We start from the raw sequence: 21,462 nt of genomic DNA, 5'->3' as shown, positions 1-21,462 counted from the left end.
CCACAGTCTGAAAGACATACTGGTTAGGTGCATTGACCACGCTAAATTCTCCCTTGATATTCCTGAACAGGCACTGGTGTGTGACAATTAGGGGATTTTCACAGTAACTTCATTGCAGTGTTAGTATAAGCCTACTTGTCACTAATAAATAAACTTTCTGTTTGTTCGGTGACAGTGTGGTGATGACTGACTATTTTCTGTGTTATGCAGGATGGGGTGATTCTGGGGTCTGATACCCGTGCCACAGAAGGTATGGTTGTTGCTGATAAAAACTGTATCAAGATCCACCACATCGCTCCCAACATCTAGTAAGTGTTACCTTCATTGACAGTCTGTGTTCCACAGTCCAGCCTCACAATACCTGTTCAAACACTCCCTCTGGTGGCCCATTGCTAATTGACATCTCTTCCCTGGATTTTAACTTAGTGACTTAATAATTAAATGTACAAACCATTCTCCTCACCACGAGCTGTGTCTCTCTGCACACAATGAGACCTCACCCCTCACTCTGTCTCACTCTCTATGATATTAACCCCTCACTCTCTGTCTCACTCTCTATGATATTAACCCCTCACTCTCTGTCTCAGTCTGTCTGTGATATTAACCACTCACTCTCTGTCTCACTCTCTACATTAACCCCTCACTCTCTGTCTCACTCTGTGATATTAATGCCTCACTCTCTGTCTCAGTCTCTCTGTGATATTAACCCCTCACTCACTCACTGTCTCACTCTCTACATTAACCGCTCACACTCTGTCTCACTCTCTATGATGTTAACCCCTCACTCTCTGTCTCAGTCTCTCTGTGATATTAACTCCTCAATCACTGTCTCACTCTCTACATTAACTCCTCACTCTCTGTCTCAGTCTCTCTGAGATATTAACTCCTCACTCTCTGTCTCACTCTCTATGACATTAAGCCCTCACTCTCTCACACACTGTGATATTAACCCCTCATACTCTCACTCTCTGTGATATTAATCCCTTACTCACTGTATCACTCTCTGTGATATTAACCCCTCACTCACTGTATCACTCTCTGTGATATTAACCCCTCACTCTCTGTCTCAGTCTCTCTGAGATATTAACTCCTCACTCTCTGTCTCACTCTCTATGACATTAAGCCCTCACTCTCTCACACACTGTGATATTAACCCCTCATACTCTCACTCTCTGTGATATTAATCCCTCACTCACTGTATCACTCTCTGTGATATTAACCCCTCACTCTCTGTCTCACTCTCTCTGTGATATTAACCCCTCACTCTCAGTTTCACTCTCTGTGATATAAACCCCTCACTCTCTCACTCTGTGATATTAACGGCCTCACTCTCTGTCTCAATCTCTGTGATATTAACTCCTCACTCTCTATGATACTAACCCCTCACTCTCTGTGTCAGTCTCTCTGTGATATTAACCCCTCACTCTCTGTCTCACTCTCTCTGTGATATTAACCCCTCACTCTCTGTCTCACTCTCTGTGATATTAACCCCTCACTCTCTGTCTCACTCTGTGATATTAACCCCTCACTCTCTGTCTCACTCTCTCTGTGATATTAACTCCTCACTCACTGTGATATTAACCCCTCACTCACTGTCTCACTCTCTATATTAACCCCTCACTCTCTGTCTCACTCTCTGTGATATTAACCCCTCACTCTCTGTCTCACTCTCGGTGATATTAACCCCTCACTCTCTGTCTCAGTCTCTCTGTGATATTAACTCCTCACTCACTGTCTCACTCTCTGTGATATTAACCCCTCACTCCCTGTCTGAGTCTCTCTGTGATAGTAACCCCTCACTCTCTGTCTCACTCTCTGTGATATTAAACCCTCACTCTCTGTCTCACTCTCTCTGTGATATTAACTCCTCACTCTCTGTCTCACTTTTTGTGATATTAACTCCTCACTCTCTCACTCTCTGTGATATTAACCCCTCATTCTCTGTCTCACTCTCTGTGATATTAACCCCTCACTCTCTGTCTCAGTCTCTCTTTGATATTAACCCCTCACTCTCTGTCTCACTCTCTCTGTGATATTAACCCCTCACTCTGTCTCACTCTCTCTGTGATATTAACCCCTCACTCACTGTCTCACACTCTGTGATATTAACCCCTCACTCTCTGTCTCACTCTCTCAGTAATATTAACCCCTCACTCTCTGTCTCACTCTCTGTGATATTAACCCCTCACTCTCTATCTCACTCTCTATGATATTAACCCCTCACTCTCTGTCTCAGTCTCTCTGTGATATTAACCACTCACTCTCTGCCTCACTCTGTGTTTTTAACTCCTCACTCTCTGCCTCACTCTCTATGATATTAACCCCTCACTCTCTGTCTCAGTCTCTCTGTGATATTAACCCCTCACTCTCTGTCTCACTCTCTGTGATATTAACCCCCAACTCCCTGTCTGAGTCTCTCTGTGATATTAACCCCTCACTCTCTGTCTCACTCCCTGTGATATTAAACCATCACTATCTGTCTCAGTCTCTGTCATATTAACCCCTCACTCTCTGTCTCAGTCTCTCTGTGATATTAACTCCTCACTCACTGTCTCACTCTCTACATTAACTCCTCACTCTCTGTCTCAGTCTCTCTGAGATATTAACCCCTCACTCACTGTCTCACTCTCTACATTAACTCCTCACTCTCTGTCTCAGTCTCTCTGTGATATTAACCCCTCACTCACTGTCTCACTCTCTACATTAACTCCTCACTCTCTGTCTCAGTCTCTCTGAGATATTTAACCACTCACTCTCTGTCTCACTCTCTACATTAACCCCTCACTCTCTGTCTCACTCTGTGATATTAACGCCTCACTCTCTGTCTCACTCTCTCTGTGATATTAACCCCTCACTCACTGTCTCACTCTCTACATTAACCCCTCACTCTGTCTCACTCTGTGATATTAACCCCTCACTCTCTGTCTTACTCTCTATGACGTTAACCCCTCACTCTCTGTCTCAGTCTCTCTGTGATATTAACTCCTCACTCTCTGTCTCACTCTCTATGACATTAAGCCCTCACTCTCTCACACATTGTGATATTAACCCCTCATACTCTCACTCTCTGTGATATTAATCCCTCACTCACTGTATCACTCTCTGTGATATTAACCCCTCACTCTCTGTCTCAGTCTCTCTGTGATATTAACTCCTCACTCACTGTCTCACTCGCTATATTAACCCCTCACTCTCTGTCTCACTCTCTGTGATATTAACCCCTCACTCTCTGTCTCACTCTCTCTGTGATATTAACCCCTCACTCTCAGTTTCACTCTCTGTGATATTAACCCCTCACTCTCTCACTCTGTGATATTAACGCCTCACTCTCTGTCTCAGTCTCTCTGTGATATTAACCCCTCACTCTCTCACTCTGTGATATTAACGCCTCACTCTCTGTCTCAGTCTCTCTGTGATATTAACCCCTCACTCACTGTCTCACTCTCTCGGTGATATTAACTCCTTACTCTGTGTCTCAGTCTCTGTGATATTAACCCCTCACTCTCTGTCTCACTCTCTGTGATATTAACCCCTCACTCACTGTCACACTCTGTGATATTAACCCCTCACTCTGTGTCTCACTCTCTCTGTGATATTAACCCCTCACTCTCTGTCTCAATCTCTCTGATATTAACCCCTCACTCTCTGTCTCAGTCTCTCTGTGATATTAACTCCTCACTCTCTGTCTCACTCTCTATGACATTAAGCCCTCACTCTCTGTGTCAGTCTCTCTGTGATATTAACCCCTCACTCTCTGTCTCACTCTCTCTGTGATATTAACCCCTCACTCTCTGTCTCCCTCTCTGTGATATTAACCCCTCACTCTCTGTCTCACTCTCTATGACGTTAACCCCTCACTCTCTGTCTCAGTCTCTCTGTGATATTAACTCCTCACTCTCTGTGTCACTCTCTATGACATTAAGCCCTCACTCTCTCACACATTGTGATATTAACCCTCATACTCTCACTCTCTGTGATATTAATCCCTCACTCACTGTATCACTCTCTGTGATATTAACCCCTCACTCTCTGTCTCAGTCTCTCTGTGATATTAACTCCTCACTCACTGTCTCACTCGCTATATTAACCCCTCACTCTCTGTCTCACTCTCTGTGATATTAACCCCTCACTCTCTGTCTCACTCTCTCTGTGATATTAACCCCTCACTCTCAGATTCACTCTCTGTGATATTAACCCCTCACTCTCTCACTCTGTGATATTAACGCCTCACTCTCTGTCTCAGTCTCTGTGATATTAACTTCTCACTCTCTGCCTCACTCTCTATGATACTAACCCCTCACTCTCTGTGTGAGTCTCTCTGTGATATTAACCCCTCACTCTCTGTCTCACTCTGTGATATTAACCCCTCACTCTCTGTCTCATTCTCTCTGTGATATTAACCTCTCACTCTCAGTTTCACTCTCTGTGATATTAACCCCTCACTCTCAGTCTCACTCTCTGTGATATTAACCCCTCACTCTCTCGCTCTGTGATTTTAACCCCTCGCTCACTGTATCACTCTGTGATATTAACCCCTCACTCTCTGTCTCTGTCTCTGTGATATTAATCCCTCACTCTCTGTCTCACTCTCTGTGATATTAATCCCTCACTCTCTGTCTCACTCTCTCTGTGATATTAACCCCTCACTCTCTGTCTCTCTCTCTCTCCTTTAACCCCTCACTCTCTGTCTCGCCCTCACTCTCTGTCTCACTCACTCTGTGATATTAACTCCTCACTCTCTGTCTCACTCTCTCTGTGATATTAACCCCTCACTCTCTGTCTCAGTCTCTCTGTGATATTAACTCCTCACTCACTGTCTCACTCTCTGTGATATTAACCCCCCACTCCCTGTCTGAGTCTCTCTGTGATATTAACCCCTCACTCTCTGCCTCACTCCCTGTGATATTAAACCATCACTCTCTGTCTCACTCTCTGTGATATAAACCCCTCACTCTCTGTCTCACTCTCTCTGTGATATTAACCCCTCACTCTCTGTCTCACTCTCTGTGATATTAACCCCTCACTCTCTCACTCTCTGTGATATTAACCCCACATTCTCTGTCTCACTCTCTGTGACATTAACCCCTCACTCTCTGTCTCACTCTCTCTGTGATATTAACCCCTCACTCTCTGTCTCATTCTCTCTGTGATATTAACCCCTCACTCTCTGTCTCATTCTCTCTGTGATATTAACCCTCACTCTCTGTCTCACTCTCTCTGCGATATTAACCCCTCACTCTCTGTCTCACGCTCTCTGTGATATTAACTCCTCACTCTCTGTCTCACTCTCTGTGATATTAACCCCTCACTCTCTGTCTCACTCTCTGTGACATTAACCCCTCACTCTCTCACTCTCTGTGATATTAACCCCACATTCTCTGTCTCACTCTCTGTGACATTAACCCCTCACTGTCTGTCTCACTCTCTCTGTGATATTAACCCCTCACTCTCTGTCTCATTCTCTCTGTGATATTAACCCCACACTCTCTGTCTCATTCTCTCTGTGATATTAACCCCTCACTCTCTGTCTCATTCTCTCTGTGATATTAACCCTCACTCTCTGTCTCACTCTCTCTGCGATATTAACCCCTCACTCTCTGTCTCACTCTCTCTGTGATATTAACCCCTCACTCACTGTCTGTCTCTCTCTCTCTCCTTTAACCCCTCACTCTCTGACTCGCCCTCTGTGATATTAACCCCTCACTCTCTGTTTCACTCACTCTGTGATATTAACTCCTCACTCTGTCTCACTCTCTCTGTGATATTAACCCCTCACTCTCTGTCTCAGTCTCTCTGTGATATTAACTCCTCACTCACTGTCTCACTCTCTGTGATATTAACCCCCCACTCCCTGTCTGAGTCTCTCTGTGATATTAACCCCTCACTCTCTGTCTCACTCCCTGCGATATTAAACCATCACTCTCTGTCTCACTCTCTGTGATATTAACCCCTCACTCTCTGTCTCACTCTCTGTGATATTAACCCCTCACTCTCTGTCTCACTCTCTGTGATATTAACCCCTCACTCTCTGTCTCACCCTCTGTGATATTAACCCCTCACTCTCTCACTCTCTGTGATATTTACGGATGTCAGGGGTAGGTTCTTTACCCAGAGGGTGGTGAGGGATTGGAATGCCCTGCCTGCTGCGGTTGTAAATGCGCCGAGTTTGGGGGCGTTTAAGAGATCCGTGGATAGGTTTATGGACGAAAAGGGATTGGTTTAGGTTAGAGGGTAATTGTTTTTTTAACTGGTCGGCGCAACATCGTGGGCCGAAGGGCCTGTTCTGCGCTGTAATGTTCTATGTTCTATGTTCTATTAACCCCACATTCTCTGTCTCACTCTCTGTGACATTAACCCCTCACTCTCTGTCAAGGTCTCTCTTTGATATTAACCTCTCACTCTCTGTCTCACTCTCTCTGTGATATTAAACCATCACTCACTGTCTCACTCTTTCTATGATATTAACCCCTCACTCACTGTCTCATTCTCTGTGATATTAACCCCTCATTCTCTGTCTCATTCTCTGTGACATTAACCCCTCACTCTGTGTCTCAGTCTCTCTTTGATATTGACCCCTCACTCTCTGTCTCGTTCTCTGTGATATTAACCCCTCACTCTCTGTCTCAGTCTCTGTGATATTAACCCCTCACTCACTGTCTCACTCCCAGTGATGTTAACCCCTCACTCTGTCTCACTCTGTCTGTGACATTAACCCCCTCACTCTCTGTCTCACTCTTTCTGTGATATTAACCCTTCACTCTCTGTTTGATGTTAACCCCTCTCTCTGTCTCACTCTCTGTGATATTAACCCCTCACTCTCTGTCTCATTCTCTGTGATATTAACCCCTCACTCTCTGTCTCACTCCCTATATTAATCCCTCACTCTCTGTCTCAGTCTCTCTGTGATATTAACCCCTCACTCACTGTCTCACTCTCTATGATATTAACCCCTCACTCACTGTCTCACTCTCTCTGTGATATTAACTCCTCACTCTGTGTCTCAGTCTCTGTGATATTAACCCCTCACTCTCTGTCTCATTCTCTGTGATATTAACCCCTCACTCTCTGTCTCATTCTCTGTGATATTAACCCCTCACTCTCTGTCTCACTCCCTATATTAATCCCTCACTCTCTGTCTCAGTCTCTCTGTGATATTAACCCCTCACTCACTGTCTCACTCTCTATGATATTAACCCCTCACTCACTGTCTCACTCTCTCTGTGATATTAACTCCTCACTCTGTGTCTCAGTCTCTGTGATATTAACCCCTCACTCTCTGTCTCGGCCTCTCTGTGATATTAACTCCTCACTCTCTGTCTCAGTCTCTCTGTGATATTAACCCCTCACTCTCTGTCTCATTCTCTGTGATATTAACCCCTCACTCTCCGTCTCACTCTCTATATTAACCGCTCACTCACTGTCTCACTCCCTATATTAATCCCTCACTCACTGTCTCACTCTCTCGGTGATATTAACTCCTTACTCTGTGTCTCAGTCTCTGTGATATTAACCCCTCACTCTCTGTCTCACTCTCTGTGATATTAACCCCTCACTCACTGTCTCACTCTGTGATATTAACCCCTCACTCTGTGTCTCACTCTCTCTGTGATATTAACCCCTCACTCTCTGTCTCAATCTCTCTGATATTAACCCCTCACTCTCTGTCTCACTCACTCTCTATATTAACCCCTCACTCTCTGTCTCAGTCTCTCTGTGATATTAACCCCTCACTCTCTGTCTCATTCTCTGTGATATTAACCCCTCACTCTCCGTCTCACTCTCTATATTAACCGCTCACTCACTGTCTCACTCCCTATATTAATCCCTCACTCTCTGTCTCAGTCTCTCTGTGATATTAACCCCTCACTCACTGTCTCACTCTCTCGGTGATATTAACTCCTTACTCTGTGTCTCAGTCTCTGTGATATTAACCCCTCACTCTCTGTCTCACTCTCTGTGATATTAACCCCTCACTCACTGTCTCACTCTGTGATATTAACCCCTCACTCTGTGTCTCACTCTCTCTGTGATATTAACCCCTCACTCTCTGTCTCAATCTCTCTGATATTAACCCCTCACTCTCTGTCTCCCTCTCTGTGATATTAACCCCTCACTCTCTGTCTCACTCTCTATGACGTTAACCCCTCACTCTCTGTGTCAGTCTCTCTGTGATATTAACCCCTCACTCTCTGTCTCACTCTCTCTGTGATATTAACCCCTCACTCTCTGACTCACTCTCTGTGATATTAACCCCTCACTCTCTGTCTCACTCTCTATGACGTTAACCCCTCACTCTCTGTCTCAGTCTCTCTGTGATATTAACTCCTCACTCTCTGTCTCACTCTCTATGACATTAAGCCCTCACTCTCTCACACATTGTGATATTAACCCCTCATACTCTCACTCTCTGTGATATTAATCCCTCACTCACTGTATCACTCTCTGTGATATTAACCCCTCACTCTCTGTCTCACTCTCTGTGATATTAACTCCTCACTCACTGTCTCACTCGCTATATTAACCCCTCACTCTCTGTCTCACTCTCTGTGATATTAACCCCTCACTCTCTGTCTCACTCTCTCTGTGATATTAACCCCTCACTCTCAGATTCACTCTCTGTGATATTAACCCCTCACTCTCTCACTCTGTGATATTAACGCCTCACTCTCTGTCTCAGTCTCTGTGATATTAACTTCTCACTCTCTGCCTCACTCTCTATGATACTAACCCCTCACTCTCTGTGTGAGTCTCTCTGTGATATTAACCCCTCACTCTCTGTCTCACTCTGTGATATTAACCCCTCACTCTCTGTCTCATTCTCTCTGTGATATTAACCTCTCACTCTCAGTTTCACTCTCTATGATATTAACCCCTCACTCTCAGTCTCACTCTCTGTGATATTAACCCCTCACTCTCTCGCTCTGTGATTTTAACCCCTCGCTCACTGTATCACTCTGTGATATTAACCCCTCACTCTCTGTCTCTGTCTCTGTGATATTAACCCCTCACTCTCTGTCTCACTCTCTCTGTGATATTAACCCCTCACTCTCTGTCTCTCTCTCTCTCCTTTAACCCCTCACTCTCTGTCTCGCCCTCACTCTCTGTCTCACTCACTCTGTGATATTAACTCCTCACTCTCTGTCTCACTCTCTCTGTGATATTAACCCCTCACTCTCTGTCTCAGTCTCTCTGTGATATTAACTCCTCACTCACTGTCTCACTCTCTGTGATATTAACCCCCCACTCCCTGTCTGAGTCTCTCTGTGATATTAACCCCTCACTCTCTGCCTCACTCCCTGTGATATTAAACCATCACTCTCTGTCTCACTCTCTGTGATATAAACCCCTCACTCTCTGTCTCACTCTCTCTGTGATATTAACCCCTCACTCTCTGTCTCACTCTCTGTGATATTAACCCCTCACTCTCTCACTCTCTGTGATATTAACCCCACATTCTCTGTCTCACTCTCTGTGACATTAACCCCTCACTCTCTGTCTCACTCTCTCTGTGATATTAACCCCTCACTCTCTGTCTCATTCTCTCTGTGATATTAACCCCTCACTCTCTGTCTCATTCTCTCTGTGATATTAACCCTCACTCTCTGTCTCACTCTCTCTGCGATATTAACCCCTCACTCTCTGTCTCACGCTCTCTGTGATATTAACTCCTCACTCTCTGTCTCACTCTCTGTGATATTAACCCCTCACTCTCTGTCTCACTCTCTGTGACATTAACCCCTCACTCTCTCACTCTCTGTGATATTAACCCCACATTCTCTGTCTCACTCTCTGTGACATTAACCCCTCACTGTCTGTCTCACTCTCTCTGTGATATTAACCCCTCACTCTCTGTCTCATTCTCTCTGTGATATTAACCCCACACTCTCTGTCTCATTCTCTCTGTGATATTAACCCCTCACTCTCTGTCTCATTCTCTCTGTGATATTAACCCTCACTCTCTGTCTCACTCTCTCTGCGATATTAACCCCTCACTCTCTGTCTCACTCTCTCTGTGATATTAACCCCTCACTCACTGTCTGTCTCTCTCTCTCTCCTTTAACCCCTCACTCTCTGACTCGCCCTCTGTGATATTAACCCCTCACTCTCTGTTTCACTCACTCTGTGATATTAACTCCTCACTCTGTCTCACTCTCTCTGTGATATTAACCCCTCACTCTCTGTCTCAGTCTCTCTGTGATATTAACTCCTCACTCACTGTCTCACTCTCTGTGATATTAACCCCCCACTCCCTGTCTGAGTCTCTCTGTGATATTAACCCCTCACTCTCTGTCTCACTCCCTGCGATATTAAACCATCACTCTCTGTCTCACTCTCTGTGATATTAACCCCTCACTCTCTGTCTCACTCTCTGTGATATTAACCCCTCACTCTCTGTCTCACTCTCTGTGATATTAACCCCTCACTCTCTGTCTCACCCTCTGTGATATTAACCCCTCACTCTCTCACTCTCTGTGATATTTACGGATGTCAGGGGTAGGTTCTTTACCCAGAGGGTGGTGAGGGATTGGAATGCCCTGCCTGCTGCGGTTGTAAATGCGCCGAGTTTGGGGGCGTTTAAGAGATCCGTGGATAGGTTTATGGACGAAAAGGGATTGGTTTAGGTTAGAGGGTAATTGTTTTTTTAACTGGTCGGCGCAACATCGTGGGCCGAAGGGCCTGTTCTGCGCTGTAATGTTCTATGTTCTATGTTCTATTAACCCCACATTCTCTGTCTCACTCTCTGTGACATTAACCCCTCACTCTCTGTCAAGGTCTCTCTTTGATATTAACCTCTCACTCTCTGTCTCACTCTCTCTGTGATATTAAACCATCACTCACTGTCTCACTCTTTCTATGATATTAACCCCTCACTCACTGTCTCATTCTCTGTGATATTAACCCCTCATTCTCTGTCTCATTCTCTGTGACATTAACCCCTCACTCTGTGTCTCAGTCTCTCTTTGATATTGACCCCTCACTCTCTGTCTCGTTCTCTGTGATATTAACCCCTCACTCTCTGTCTCAGTCTCTGTGATATTAACCCCTCACTCACTGTCTCACTCCCAGTGATGTTAACCCCTCACTCTGTCTCACTCTGTCTGTGACATTAACCCCCTCACTCTCTGTCTCACTCTTTCTGTGATATTAACCCTTCACTCTCTGTTTGATGTTAACCCCTCTCTCTGTCTCACTCTCTGTGATATTAACCCCTCACTCTCTGTCTCATTCTCTGTGATATTAACCCCTCACTCTCTGTCTCACTCCCTATATTAATCCCTCACTCTCTGTCTCAGTCTCTCTGTGATATTAACCCCTCACTCACTGTCTCACTCTCTATGATATTAACCCCTCACTCACTGTCTCACTCTCTCTGTGATATTAACTCCTCACTCTGTGTCTCAGTCTCTGTGATATTAACCCCTCACTCTCTGTCTCATTCTCTGTGATATTAACCCCTCACTCTCTGTCTCATTCTCTGTGATATTAACCCCTCACTCTCTGTCTCACTCCCTATATTAATCCCTCACTCTCTGTCTCAGTCTCTCTGTGATATTAACCCCTCACTCACTGTCTCACTCTCTATGATATTAACCCCTCACTCACTGTCTCACTCTCTCTGTGATATTAACTCCTCACTCTGTGTCTCAGTCTCTGTGATATTAACCCCTCACTCTCTGTCTCGGCCTCTCTGTGATATTAACTCCTCACTCTCTGTCTCAGTCTCTCTGTGATATTAACCCCTCACTCTCTGTCTCATTCTCTGTGATATTAACCCCTCACTCTCCGTCTCACTCTCTATATTAACCGCTCACTCACTGTCTCACTCCCTATATTAATCCCTCACTCACTGTCTCACTCTCTCGGTGATATTAACTCCTTACTCTGTGTCTCAGTCTCTGTGATATTAACCCCTCACTCTCTGTCTCACTCTCTGTGATATTAACCCCTCACTCACTGTCTCACTCTGTGATATTAACCCCTCACTCTGTGTCTCACTCTCTCTGTGATATTAACCCCTCACTCTCTGTCTCAATCTCTCTGATATTAACCCCTCACTCTCTGTCTCACTCACTCTCTATATTAACCCCTCACTCTCTGTCTCAGTCTCTCTGTGATATTAACCCCTCACTCTCTGTCTCATTCTCTGTGATATTAACCCCTCACTCTCCGTCTCACTCTCTATATTAACCGCTCACTCACTGTCTCACTCCCTATATTAATCCCTCACTCTCTGTCTCAGTCTCTCTGTGATATTAACCCCTCACTCACTGTCTCACTCTCTCGGTGATATTAACTCCTTACTCTGTGTCTCAGTCTCTGTGATATTAACCCCTCACTCTCTGTCTCACTCTCTGTGATATTAACCCCTCACTCACTGTCTCACTCTGTGATATTAACCCCTCACTCTGTGTCTCACTCTCTCTGTGATATTAACCCCTCACTCTCTGTCTCAATCTCTCTGATATTAACCCCTCACTCTCTGTCTCCCTCTCTGTGATATTAACCCCTCACTCTCTGTCTCACTCTCTATGACGTTAACCCCTCACTCTCTGTGTCAGTCTCTCTGTGATATTAACCCCTCACTCTCTGTCTCACTCTCTCTGTGATATTAACCCCTCACTCTCTGACTCACTCTCTGTGATATTAACCCCTCACTCTCTGTCTCACTCTCTATGACGTTAACCCCTCACTCTCTGTCTCAGTCTCTCTGTGATATTAACTCCTCACTCTCTGTCTCACTCTCTATGACATTAAGCCCTCACTCTCTCACACATTGTGATATTAACCCCTCATACTCTCACTCTCTGTGATATTAATCCCTCACTCACTGTATCACTCTCTGTGATATTAACCCCTCACTCTCTGTCTCACTCTCTGTGATATTAACTCCTCACTCACTGTCTCACTCGCTATATTAACCCCTCACTCTCTGTCTCACTCTCTGTGATATTAACCCCTCACTCTCTGTCTCACTCTCTCTGTGATATTAACCCCTCACTCTCAGATTCACTCTCTGTGATATTAACCCCTCACTCTCTCACTCTGTGATATTAACGCCTCACTCTCTGTCTCAGTCTCTGTGATATTAACTTCTCACTCTCTGCCTCACTCTCTATGATACTAACCCCTCACTCTCTGTGTGAGTCTCTCTGTGATATTAACCCCTCACTCTCTGTCTCACTCTGTGATATTAACCCCTCACTCTCTGTCTCATTCTCTCTGTGATATTAACCTCTCACTCTCAGTTTCACTCTCTATGATATTAACCCCTCACTCTCAGTCTCACTCTCTGTGATATTAACCCCTCACTCTCTCGCTCTGTGATTTTAACCCCTCGCTCACTGTATCACTCTGTGATATTAACCCCTCACTCTCTGTCTCTGTCTCTGTGATATTAACCCCTCACTCTCTGTCTCACTCTCTCTGTGATATTAACCCCTCACTCTCTGTCTCTCTCTCTCTCCTTTAACCCCTCACTCTCTGTCTCGCCCTCACTCTCTGTCTCACTCACTCTGTGATATTAACTCCTCACTCTCTGTCTCACTCTCTCTGTGATATTAACCCCTCACTCTCTGTCTCAGTCTCTCTGTGATATTAACTCCTCACTCACTGTCTCACTCTCTGTGATATTAACCCCCCACTCCCTGTCTGAGTCTCTCTGTGATATTAACCCCTCACTCTCTGCCTCACTCCCTGTGATATTAAACCATCACTCTCTGTCTCACTCTCTGTGATATAAACCCCTCACTCTCTGTCTCACTCTCTGTGATATTAACCCCTCACTCTCTCACTCTCTGTGATATTAACCCCACATTCTCTGTCTCATTCTCTGTGACATTAACCCCTCACTGTCTGTCTCACTCTCTCTGTGATATTGACCCCTCACTCTCTGTCTCGTTCTCTGTGATATTAACCCCTCACTCTCTGTCTCAGTCTCTGTGATATTAACCCCTCACTCCCTGTCTCACTCTGTCTGTGATATTAACCCCCTCACTCTCTGTCTCACTCTTTCTGTGATATTAACCCTTCACTCTCTGTTTGATATTAACCCCTCTCTCTGTCTCACTCTCTGTGATATTAACCCCTCACTCTCTGTCTCATTCTCTCTGATATTAACCCCTCACTCTCTGTCTCACTCCCTATATTAATCCCTCACTCTCTGTCTCAGTCTCTCTGTGATATTAACCCCTCACTCACTGTCTCACTCTCTATGATATTAACCCCTCACTCACTGTCTCACTCTCTCTGTGATATTAACTCCTCACTCTGTGTCTCAGTCTCTGTGATATTAACCCCTCACTCTCTGTCTCAGTCTCTCTGTGATATTAACCCCTCACTCTCTGTCTCATTCTCTGTGATATTAACCCCTCACTCTCCGTCTCACTCTCTATATTAACCGCTCACTCACTGTCTCACTCCCTATATTAATCCCTCACTCACTGTCTCACTCTCTCGGTGATATTAACTCCTTACTCTGTGTCTCAGTCTCTGTGATATTAACCCCTCACTCTCTGTCTCACTCTCTGTGATATTAACCAATCACTCACTGTCTCACTCTGTGATATTAACCCCTCACTCTGTGTCTCACTCTCTCTGTGATATTAACCCCTCACTCTCTGTCTCAATCTCTCTGATATTAACCCCTCACTCTCTGTCTCACTCACTCTCTATATTAACCCCTCACTCTCTGTCTCACTCCCTATATTAACCCCTCACTCTCTGTCTCAGTCTCTCTGTGATATTAACCCCTCACTCTCTGTCTCATTCTCTGTGATATTAACCCCTCACTCTCCGTCTCACTCTCTATATTAACCGCTCACTCACTGTCTCACTCCCTATATTAATCCCTCACTCTCTGTCTCAGTCTCTCTGTGATATTAACCCCTCACTCACTGTCTCACTCTCTCGGTGATATTAACCCCTCACTCTCTGTCTCACTCTCTGTGATATTAACCCCTCACTCACTGTCTCACTCTGTGATATTAACCCCTCACTCTGTGTCTCACTCTCTCTGTGATATTAACCCCTCACTCTCTGTCTCAATCTCTCTGATATTAACCCCTCACTCTCTGTCTCACTCACTCTCTATATTAACCCCTCACTCTCTGTCTCAGTCTCTCTGTGATATTAACCCCTCACTCTCTGTCTCAATCTCTCTGATATTAACCCCTCACTCTCTGTCTCACTCTCTCTGTGATATTAACCCCTCACTGTCTGTCTCACTCACTCTCTATATTAACCCCTCACTCTCTGTCTCAGTCTCTCTGTGATATTAACCCCTCACTCTCTGTCTCAGTCTCTCTGTGATATTAACCCCTCACTGTCTGTCTCACTCTCTATGACATGAACCCCTCACTCTCTCATACACTGTGTTATTAACCCCTTACTCTCTGTCTGACTCTCTGTGATATTAACCCCTCACTCTCTGTCTCACTCTCTCTGTGATATTAACCCCTCACTCTCTGTCTCACTCACTCTCTATATTAACCCCTCACTCTCTGTCTCAGTCTCTCTGTGATATTAACCCCTCACTCTCTGTCTCAATCTCTCTGATATTAACCCCTCACTCTCTGTCTCACTCTCTCTGTGATATTAACCCCTCACTCTCTGTCTCACTCTCTGTGATATTAACCCATCACTCTCTGTCTCACTCTCTGTGGTATTAACCCCTCACTCTCTATCTCACTCTCTGTGATATTAACCCCTCACTCTCTATCTCACTCTCTGTGATATTAACCCCTCACTCTCTGTCTCACTCTCTCTGTGATATTAACCCCTCACTCTGTGTCTCACTCTCTGTGATATTAACCCCTCACTCTCTGTTTCACTCTCTGTGATATTAACCCCTCACTCTCTATCTCACTCTCTGTGATATTAACCCCTCACTCTCTATCTCACTCTCTGTGATATTAACCCCTCACTCTCTGTCTGACTCTCTGTGATATTAACCCCTCGCTCTCTGTCTCATTCTCTCTGTGATATTAACCCCTCACTCTCTGTCTCAGTCTCTGTGATATTAACCCCTCACTCTCTGTCTCACTCTCTCTGTGATATTAACCCCTCACTCTCTGTCTGACTCTCTGTGATATTAACCCCTCACTCCCTGTCTCACTCTCTGTGATATTAACCCCTCACTCCCTGTCTCACTCTCTGTGATATTAACCCCTCACTCTCTGTCTGGCTCTCTGTGATATTAACCCCTCACTCCCTGTCTCACTCTCTCTGTGATATTAACCCCTCACTCTCTGTCTCACTCTCTGTGATATTAACCTCTCACTCTCTGTATCACTCTGTATGATGTTAACCCCTCGGAAGCTCTCGCTATGTTAATAAGCTCTCTCTCTGTGCCTCTGTGCAGTTGCTGTGGTGCAGGTTGTGCTGCTGATGCTGAAGTTACGACACAGATGATGGCCTCAAACATCCAACTGCACAGCCTGTCGACAGGACGAAAACCCCGTGTCGTCATCGTGAACCGTATGCTGAAACAGATGCTGTTCAGGTGAGAGAGTGTACACCGCACCGGGTTAGAGAGTGTACACCGCACGGGGTTAGAGAGTGTACACCGCACCGGGTTAGAGAGTGTACACCGCACCGGGTTAGAGAGTGTACACCGCACCGGGTTAGAGAGTGTACACCGCACCGGGTTAGAGAGTGTACACCGCACCGGGTTAGAGAGTGTACACCGCACCGGGTTAGAGAGTGTACACCGCACCGGGTTAGAGAGTGTACACCGCACCGGGTTAGACAGTGTACACCGCACCGGGTTAGAGAGTGTACACCGCACCGGGTTAGAGAGTGTACACCGCACCGGGTTACAGAGTGTACACCGCACCGGGTTACAGAGTGTACACCGCACGGGGGTTAGAGAGTGTACACCGCACCGGGTTAGAGAGTGTACACCGCACGGGGGTTAGAGAGTGTACACCGCACCGGGTTAGAGAGTGTACACCGCACCGGGTTAGAGAGTGTACACCGCACGGGGGTTAGAGAGTGTACACCGCACCGGGTTAGAGAGTATACACCGCACCGGGTTAGAGAGTGTACACCGCACCGGGTTAGAGAGTGTACACCGCACGGGGTTAGAGAGTGTACACCGCACTGGGTTAGAGAGTGTACACCGCACGGGGTTAGAGAGTGTACACCGCACCGGGTTAGAGAGTGTACACCGCACGGGGTTAGGGAGTGTACACCGCACCGGGTTAGAGAGTGTACACCGCACCGGGTTAGAGAGTGTACACCGCACGGGGTTAGGGAGTGTACACCGCACCGGGTTAGAGAGTGTACACCGCACCGGGTTACAGAGTGTACACCGCACCGGGTTAGAGAGTGTACACCGCACCGGGTTACAGAGTGTACACCGCACGGGGGTTAGAGAGTGTACACTGCACCGGGTTAGACAGTGTACACCGCACGGGGGTTAGAGAGTGTACACCGCACCGGGTTAGAGAGTGTACACCGCACGGGGTTAGAGAGTGTACACCGCACCGGGTTAGAGAGTGTACACCGCACGGGGTTAGAGAGTGTACACCGCACGGGGTTAGAGAGTGTACACCGCACGGGGTTAGAGAGTGTACACCGCACGGGGTTAGAGAGTGTACACCGCACCGGGTTAGAGAGTGTACACAGCACCGGGTTAGAGAGTGTACACAGCACCGGGTTAGAGAGTGTACACCACACCGGGTTACAGAGTGTACACCGCACGGGGGTTAGAGAGTGTACACCGCACGGGGTTAGAGAGTGTACACAGCACCGGGTTAGAGAGTGTACACCGCACCGGGTTAGAGAGTGTACACCGCACCGGGTTAGAGAGTGTACACCGCACCGGGTTAGAGAGTGTACACAGCACCGGGTTAGAGAGTGTACACCGCACCGGGTTAGAGAGTGTACACCGCACCGGGTTAGAGAGTGTACACCGCACCGGGTTAGAGAGTGTACACAGCACCGGGTTAGAGAGTGTACACCACACCGGGTTACAGAGTGTACACCGCACGGGGGTTAGAGAGTATACACCGCACGGGGTTAGAGAGTGTACACCGCACCGGGTTAGAGAGTGTACACAGCACCGGGTTAGAGAGTGTACACCACACCGGGTTAGAGAGTGTACACCGCACCGGGTTAGAGAGTGTACACAGCACCGGGTTAGAGAGTGTACACCACACCGGGTTACAGAGTGTACACCGCACGGGGGTTAGAGAGTGTACACCGCACGGGGTTAGAGAGTGTACACCGCACCGGGTTAGAGAGTGTACACAGCACCGGGTTAGAGAGTGTACACAGCACCGGGTTAGAGAGTATACACCGCACGGGGTTAGAGAGTGTACACCGCACCGGGTTAGAGAGTGTACACAGCACCGGGTTAGAGAGTGTACACCACACCGGGTTACAGAGTGTACACCGCACGGGGGTTAGAGAGTATACACCGCACGGGGTTAGAGAGTGTACACCGCACCGGGTTAGAGAGTGTACACAGCACCGGGTTAGAGAGTGTACACCACACCGGGTTACAGAGTGTACACCGCACGGGGGTTAGAGAGTGTACACCGCACCGGGTTAGAGAGTGTACACCGCACGGGGGTTAGAGAGTGTACACCGCACCGGGTTAGAGAGTGTACACCGCACGGGGTTAGAGAGTGTACACCGCACGGGGTTAGAGAGTGTACACCGCACGGGGTTAGAGAGTGTACACCGCACGGGGTTAGAGAGTGTACACCGCACCGGGTTAGAGAGTGTACACAGCACCGGGTTAGAGAGTGTACACCGCACCGGGTTAGAGAGTGTACACAGCACCGGGTTAGAGAGTGTACACCGCACCGGGTTAGAGAGTGTACACCGCACCGGGTTAGAGAGTGTACACCGCACGGGGTTAGAGAGTGTACACAGCACCGGGTTAGAGAGTGTACACCGCACCGGGTTAGAGAGTGTACACCACACCGGGTTAGAGAGTGTACACCGCACGGGGGTTAGAGAGTGTACACCGCACCGGGTTAGAGAGTGTACACCGCACGGGGTTAGAGAGTGTACACCGCACCGGGTTAGAGAGTGTACACCGCACGGGGTTAGAGAGTGTACACCGCACGGGGTTAGAGAGTGTACACCGCACGGGGTTAGAGAGTGTACACCGCACGGGGTTAGAGAGTGTACACCGCACCGGGTTAGAGAGTGTACACAGCACCGGGTTACAGAGTGTAAACCGCACGGGGGTTAGAGAGTGTACACCGCACCGGGTTAGAGAGTGTACACCGCACGGGGGTTAGAGAGTGTACACCGCACCGGGTTAGAGAGTGTACACCGCACCGGGTTAGAGAGTGTACACCGCACGGGGGTTAGAGAGTGTACACCGCACCGGGTTAGAGAGTGTACACCGCACCGGGTTAGAGAGTGTACACCGCACGGGGTTAGAGAGTGTACACAGCACCGGGTTAGAGAGTGTACACCGCACGGGGTTAGAGAGTGTACACCACACCGGGTTACAGAGTGTACACCGCATGGGGGTTAGAGAGTGTACACCGCACCGGGTTAGAGAGTGTACACCGCACGGGGGTTAGAGAGTGTACACCGCACCGGGTTAGAGAGTGTACACCGCACCGGGTTAGAGAGTGTACACCGCACCGGGTTAGAGAGTGTACACCGCACGGGGTTAGAGAGTGTACACCGCACCGGGTTAGAGAGAGTGCACCGCACCGGGTTAGAGAGTGTACACCGCACCGGGTTAGAGAGTGTACACCACACCGGGTTAGAGAGTGTACACCGCACGGGGTTAGAGAGTGTACACAGCACCGGGTTAGAGAGTGTACACCGCACCGCGTTAGAGAGTGTACACCACACCGGGTTACAGAGTGTACACCGCACGGGGGTTAGAGAGTGTACACCGCACCGGGTTAGAGAGTGTACACCGCACGGGGGTTAGAGAGTGTACACCGCACCGGGTTAGAGAGTGTACACCGCACGGGGGTTAGAGAGTGTACACCGCACCGGGTTAGAGAGTGTACACCGCACCGGGTTAGAGAGTGTACACCGCACGGGGTTAGAGAGTGTACACCGCACCGGGTTAGAGAGTGTACACCGCACCGGGTTAGAGAGTGTACACCGCACCGGGTTAGAGAGTGTACACCGCACGGGGTTAGAGAGTGTGCACAGCACCGGGTTAGAGAGTGTACACCGCACCGGGTTAGAGAGTGTACACCGCACCGGGTTAGAGAGTGTACACCGCACGGGGTTAGAGAGTGTACACCGCACCGGGTTAGAGAGTGTACACCGCACGGGGTTAGAGAGTGTACACAGCACCGGGTTAGAGAGTGTACACCGCACCGGGTTAGAGAGTGTACACCGCACCGGGTTAGAGAGTGTACACCGCACGGGGTTAGAGAGTGTGCACAGCACCGGGTTAGAGAGTGTACACCGCACCGGGTTAGAGAGTGTACACCGCACCGGGTTCGAGAGTGTACACCGCACGGGGTTAGAGAGTGTACACCGCACCGGGTTAGAGAGTGTACACCGCACGGGGTTAGAGAGTGTACACAGCACCGGGTTAGACAGTGTACACCGCACCGGGTTAGAGAGTGTACACCGCATGGGGTTACAGAGTGTACAACGCACCGGGTTAGAGAGTGTACACCGCACCGCGTGAGAGAGTGTACACCGCACCGGGTTAGAGAGTGTACACAGCACCGGGTTAGAGAGTGTACACCGCACCGGGTTAGAGAGTGTACACCGCACCGGGTTAGAGAGTGTACACCGCACCGGGTTAGAGAGTGTACACTGCACCGGGTTAGAGAGTGTACACCGCACCGGGTTAGAGAGTGTACACAGCACCGGGTTAGAGAGTGTACACCGCACCGGGTTAGAGAGTGTACACCGCACCGGGTTAGAGAGTGTACACCGCACCGGGTTAGAGAGTGTACACAGCACCGGGTTAGAGAGTGTACACCGCACCGGGTTAGAGAGTGTACACCGCACCGGGTTACAGAGTGTACACCGCACCGGGTTAGAGAGTGTACACCGCACGGGGGTTAGAGAGTTTACACCGCACCGGGTTGGAGAGTGTACACCGCACCGGGTTAGAGAGTGTACACCGCACGGGGTTAGAGAGTATACACCGCACCGGGTTAGAGAGTGTACACCGCACGGGGTTAGAGAGTGTACACCGCACCGGGTTACAGAGTGTACACCGCACCGGGTTAGAGAGTGTACACCGCACGGGGTTAGAGAGTGTACACCGCACCGGGTCATAGAGTGTACACCGCACCGGGTTACAGAGTGTACACCGCACCGGGTTAGAGAGTGTACACCGCACCGGGTTACAGAGTGTACACCGCACGGGGGTTAGAGAGTGTACACTGCACCGGGTTAGAGAGTGTACACCGCACGGGGGTTAGAGATTGTACACCGCACCGGGTTAGAGAGTGTACACCGCACCGGGTTAGAGAGTGTACACCGCACGGGGTTAGAGAGTGTACACAG

The 21,462-nt window shown here is 48.0% G+C and overlaps 1 protein-coding gene across 1 annotated transcript in view; it reads left to right on the top strand.

The window, feature by feature from the left end:
* LOC145360249 (proteasome subunit beta type-7-like) overlaps window positions 1-21,462 on the top strand; it is a 40,875-nt gene that overhangs the window by 5,544 nt on the left and 13,869 nt on the right. Inside the window, exons 3-4 of the mRNA XM_080215327.1 lie at window positions 211-308; window positions 16,361-16,501. Coding sequence (XP_080071453.1) covers window positions 211-308; window positions 16,361-16,501 — 239 coding nt within the window. The remainder of the gene's footprint in view (window positions 1-210; window positions 309-16,360; window positions 16,502-21,462) is intronic.

This window comes from Carcharhinus amblyrhynchos, chromosome 30, assembly GCF_965287045.1.
Source record: "Carcharhinus amblyrhynchos chromosome 30, sCarAmb.v2.hapA, whole genome shotgun sequence".
NCBI classification, from domain to species: Eukaryota; Metazoa; Chordata; class Chondrichthyes; order Carcharhiniformes; family Carcharhinidae; genus Carcharhinus; species Carcharhinus amblyrhynchos.
Note: the sequence above shows the minus strand (reverse complement) of the source record. Positions and strands in the feature narration are given on the sequence as shown.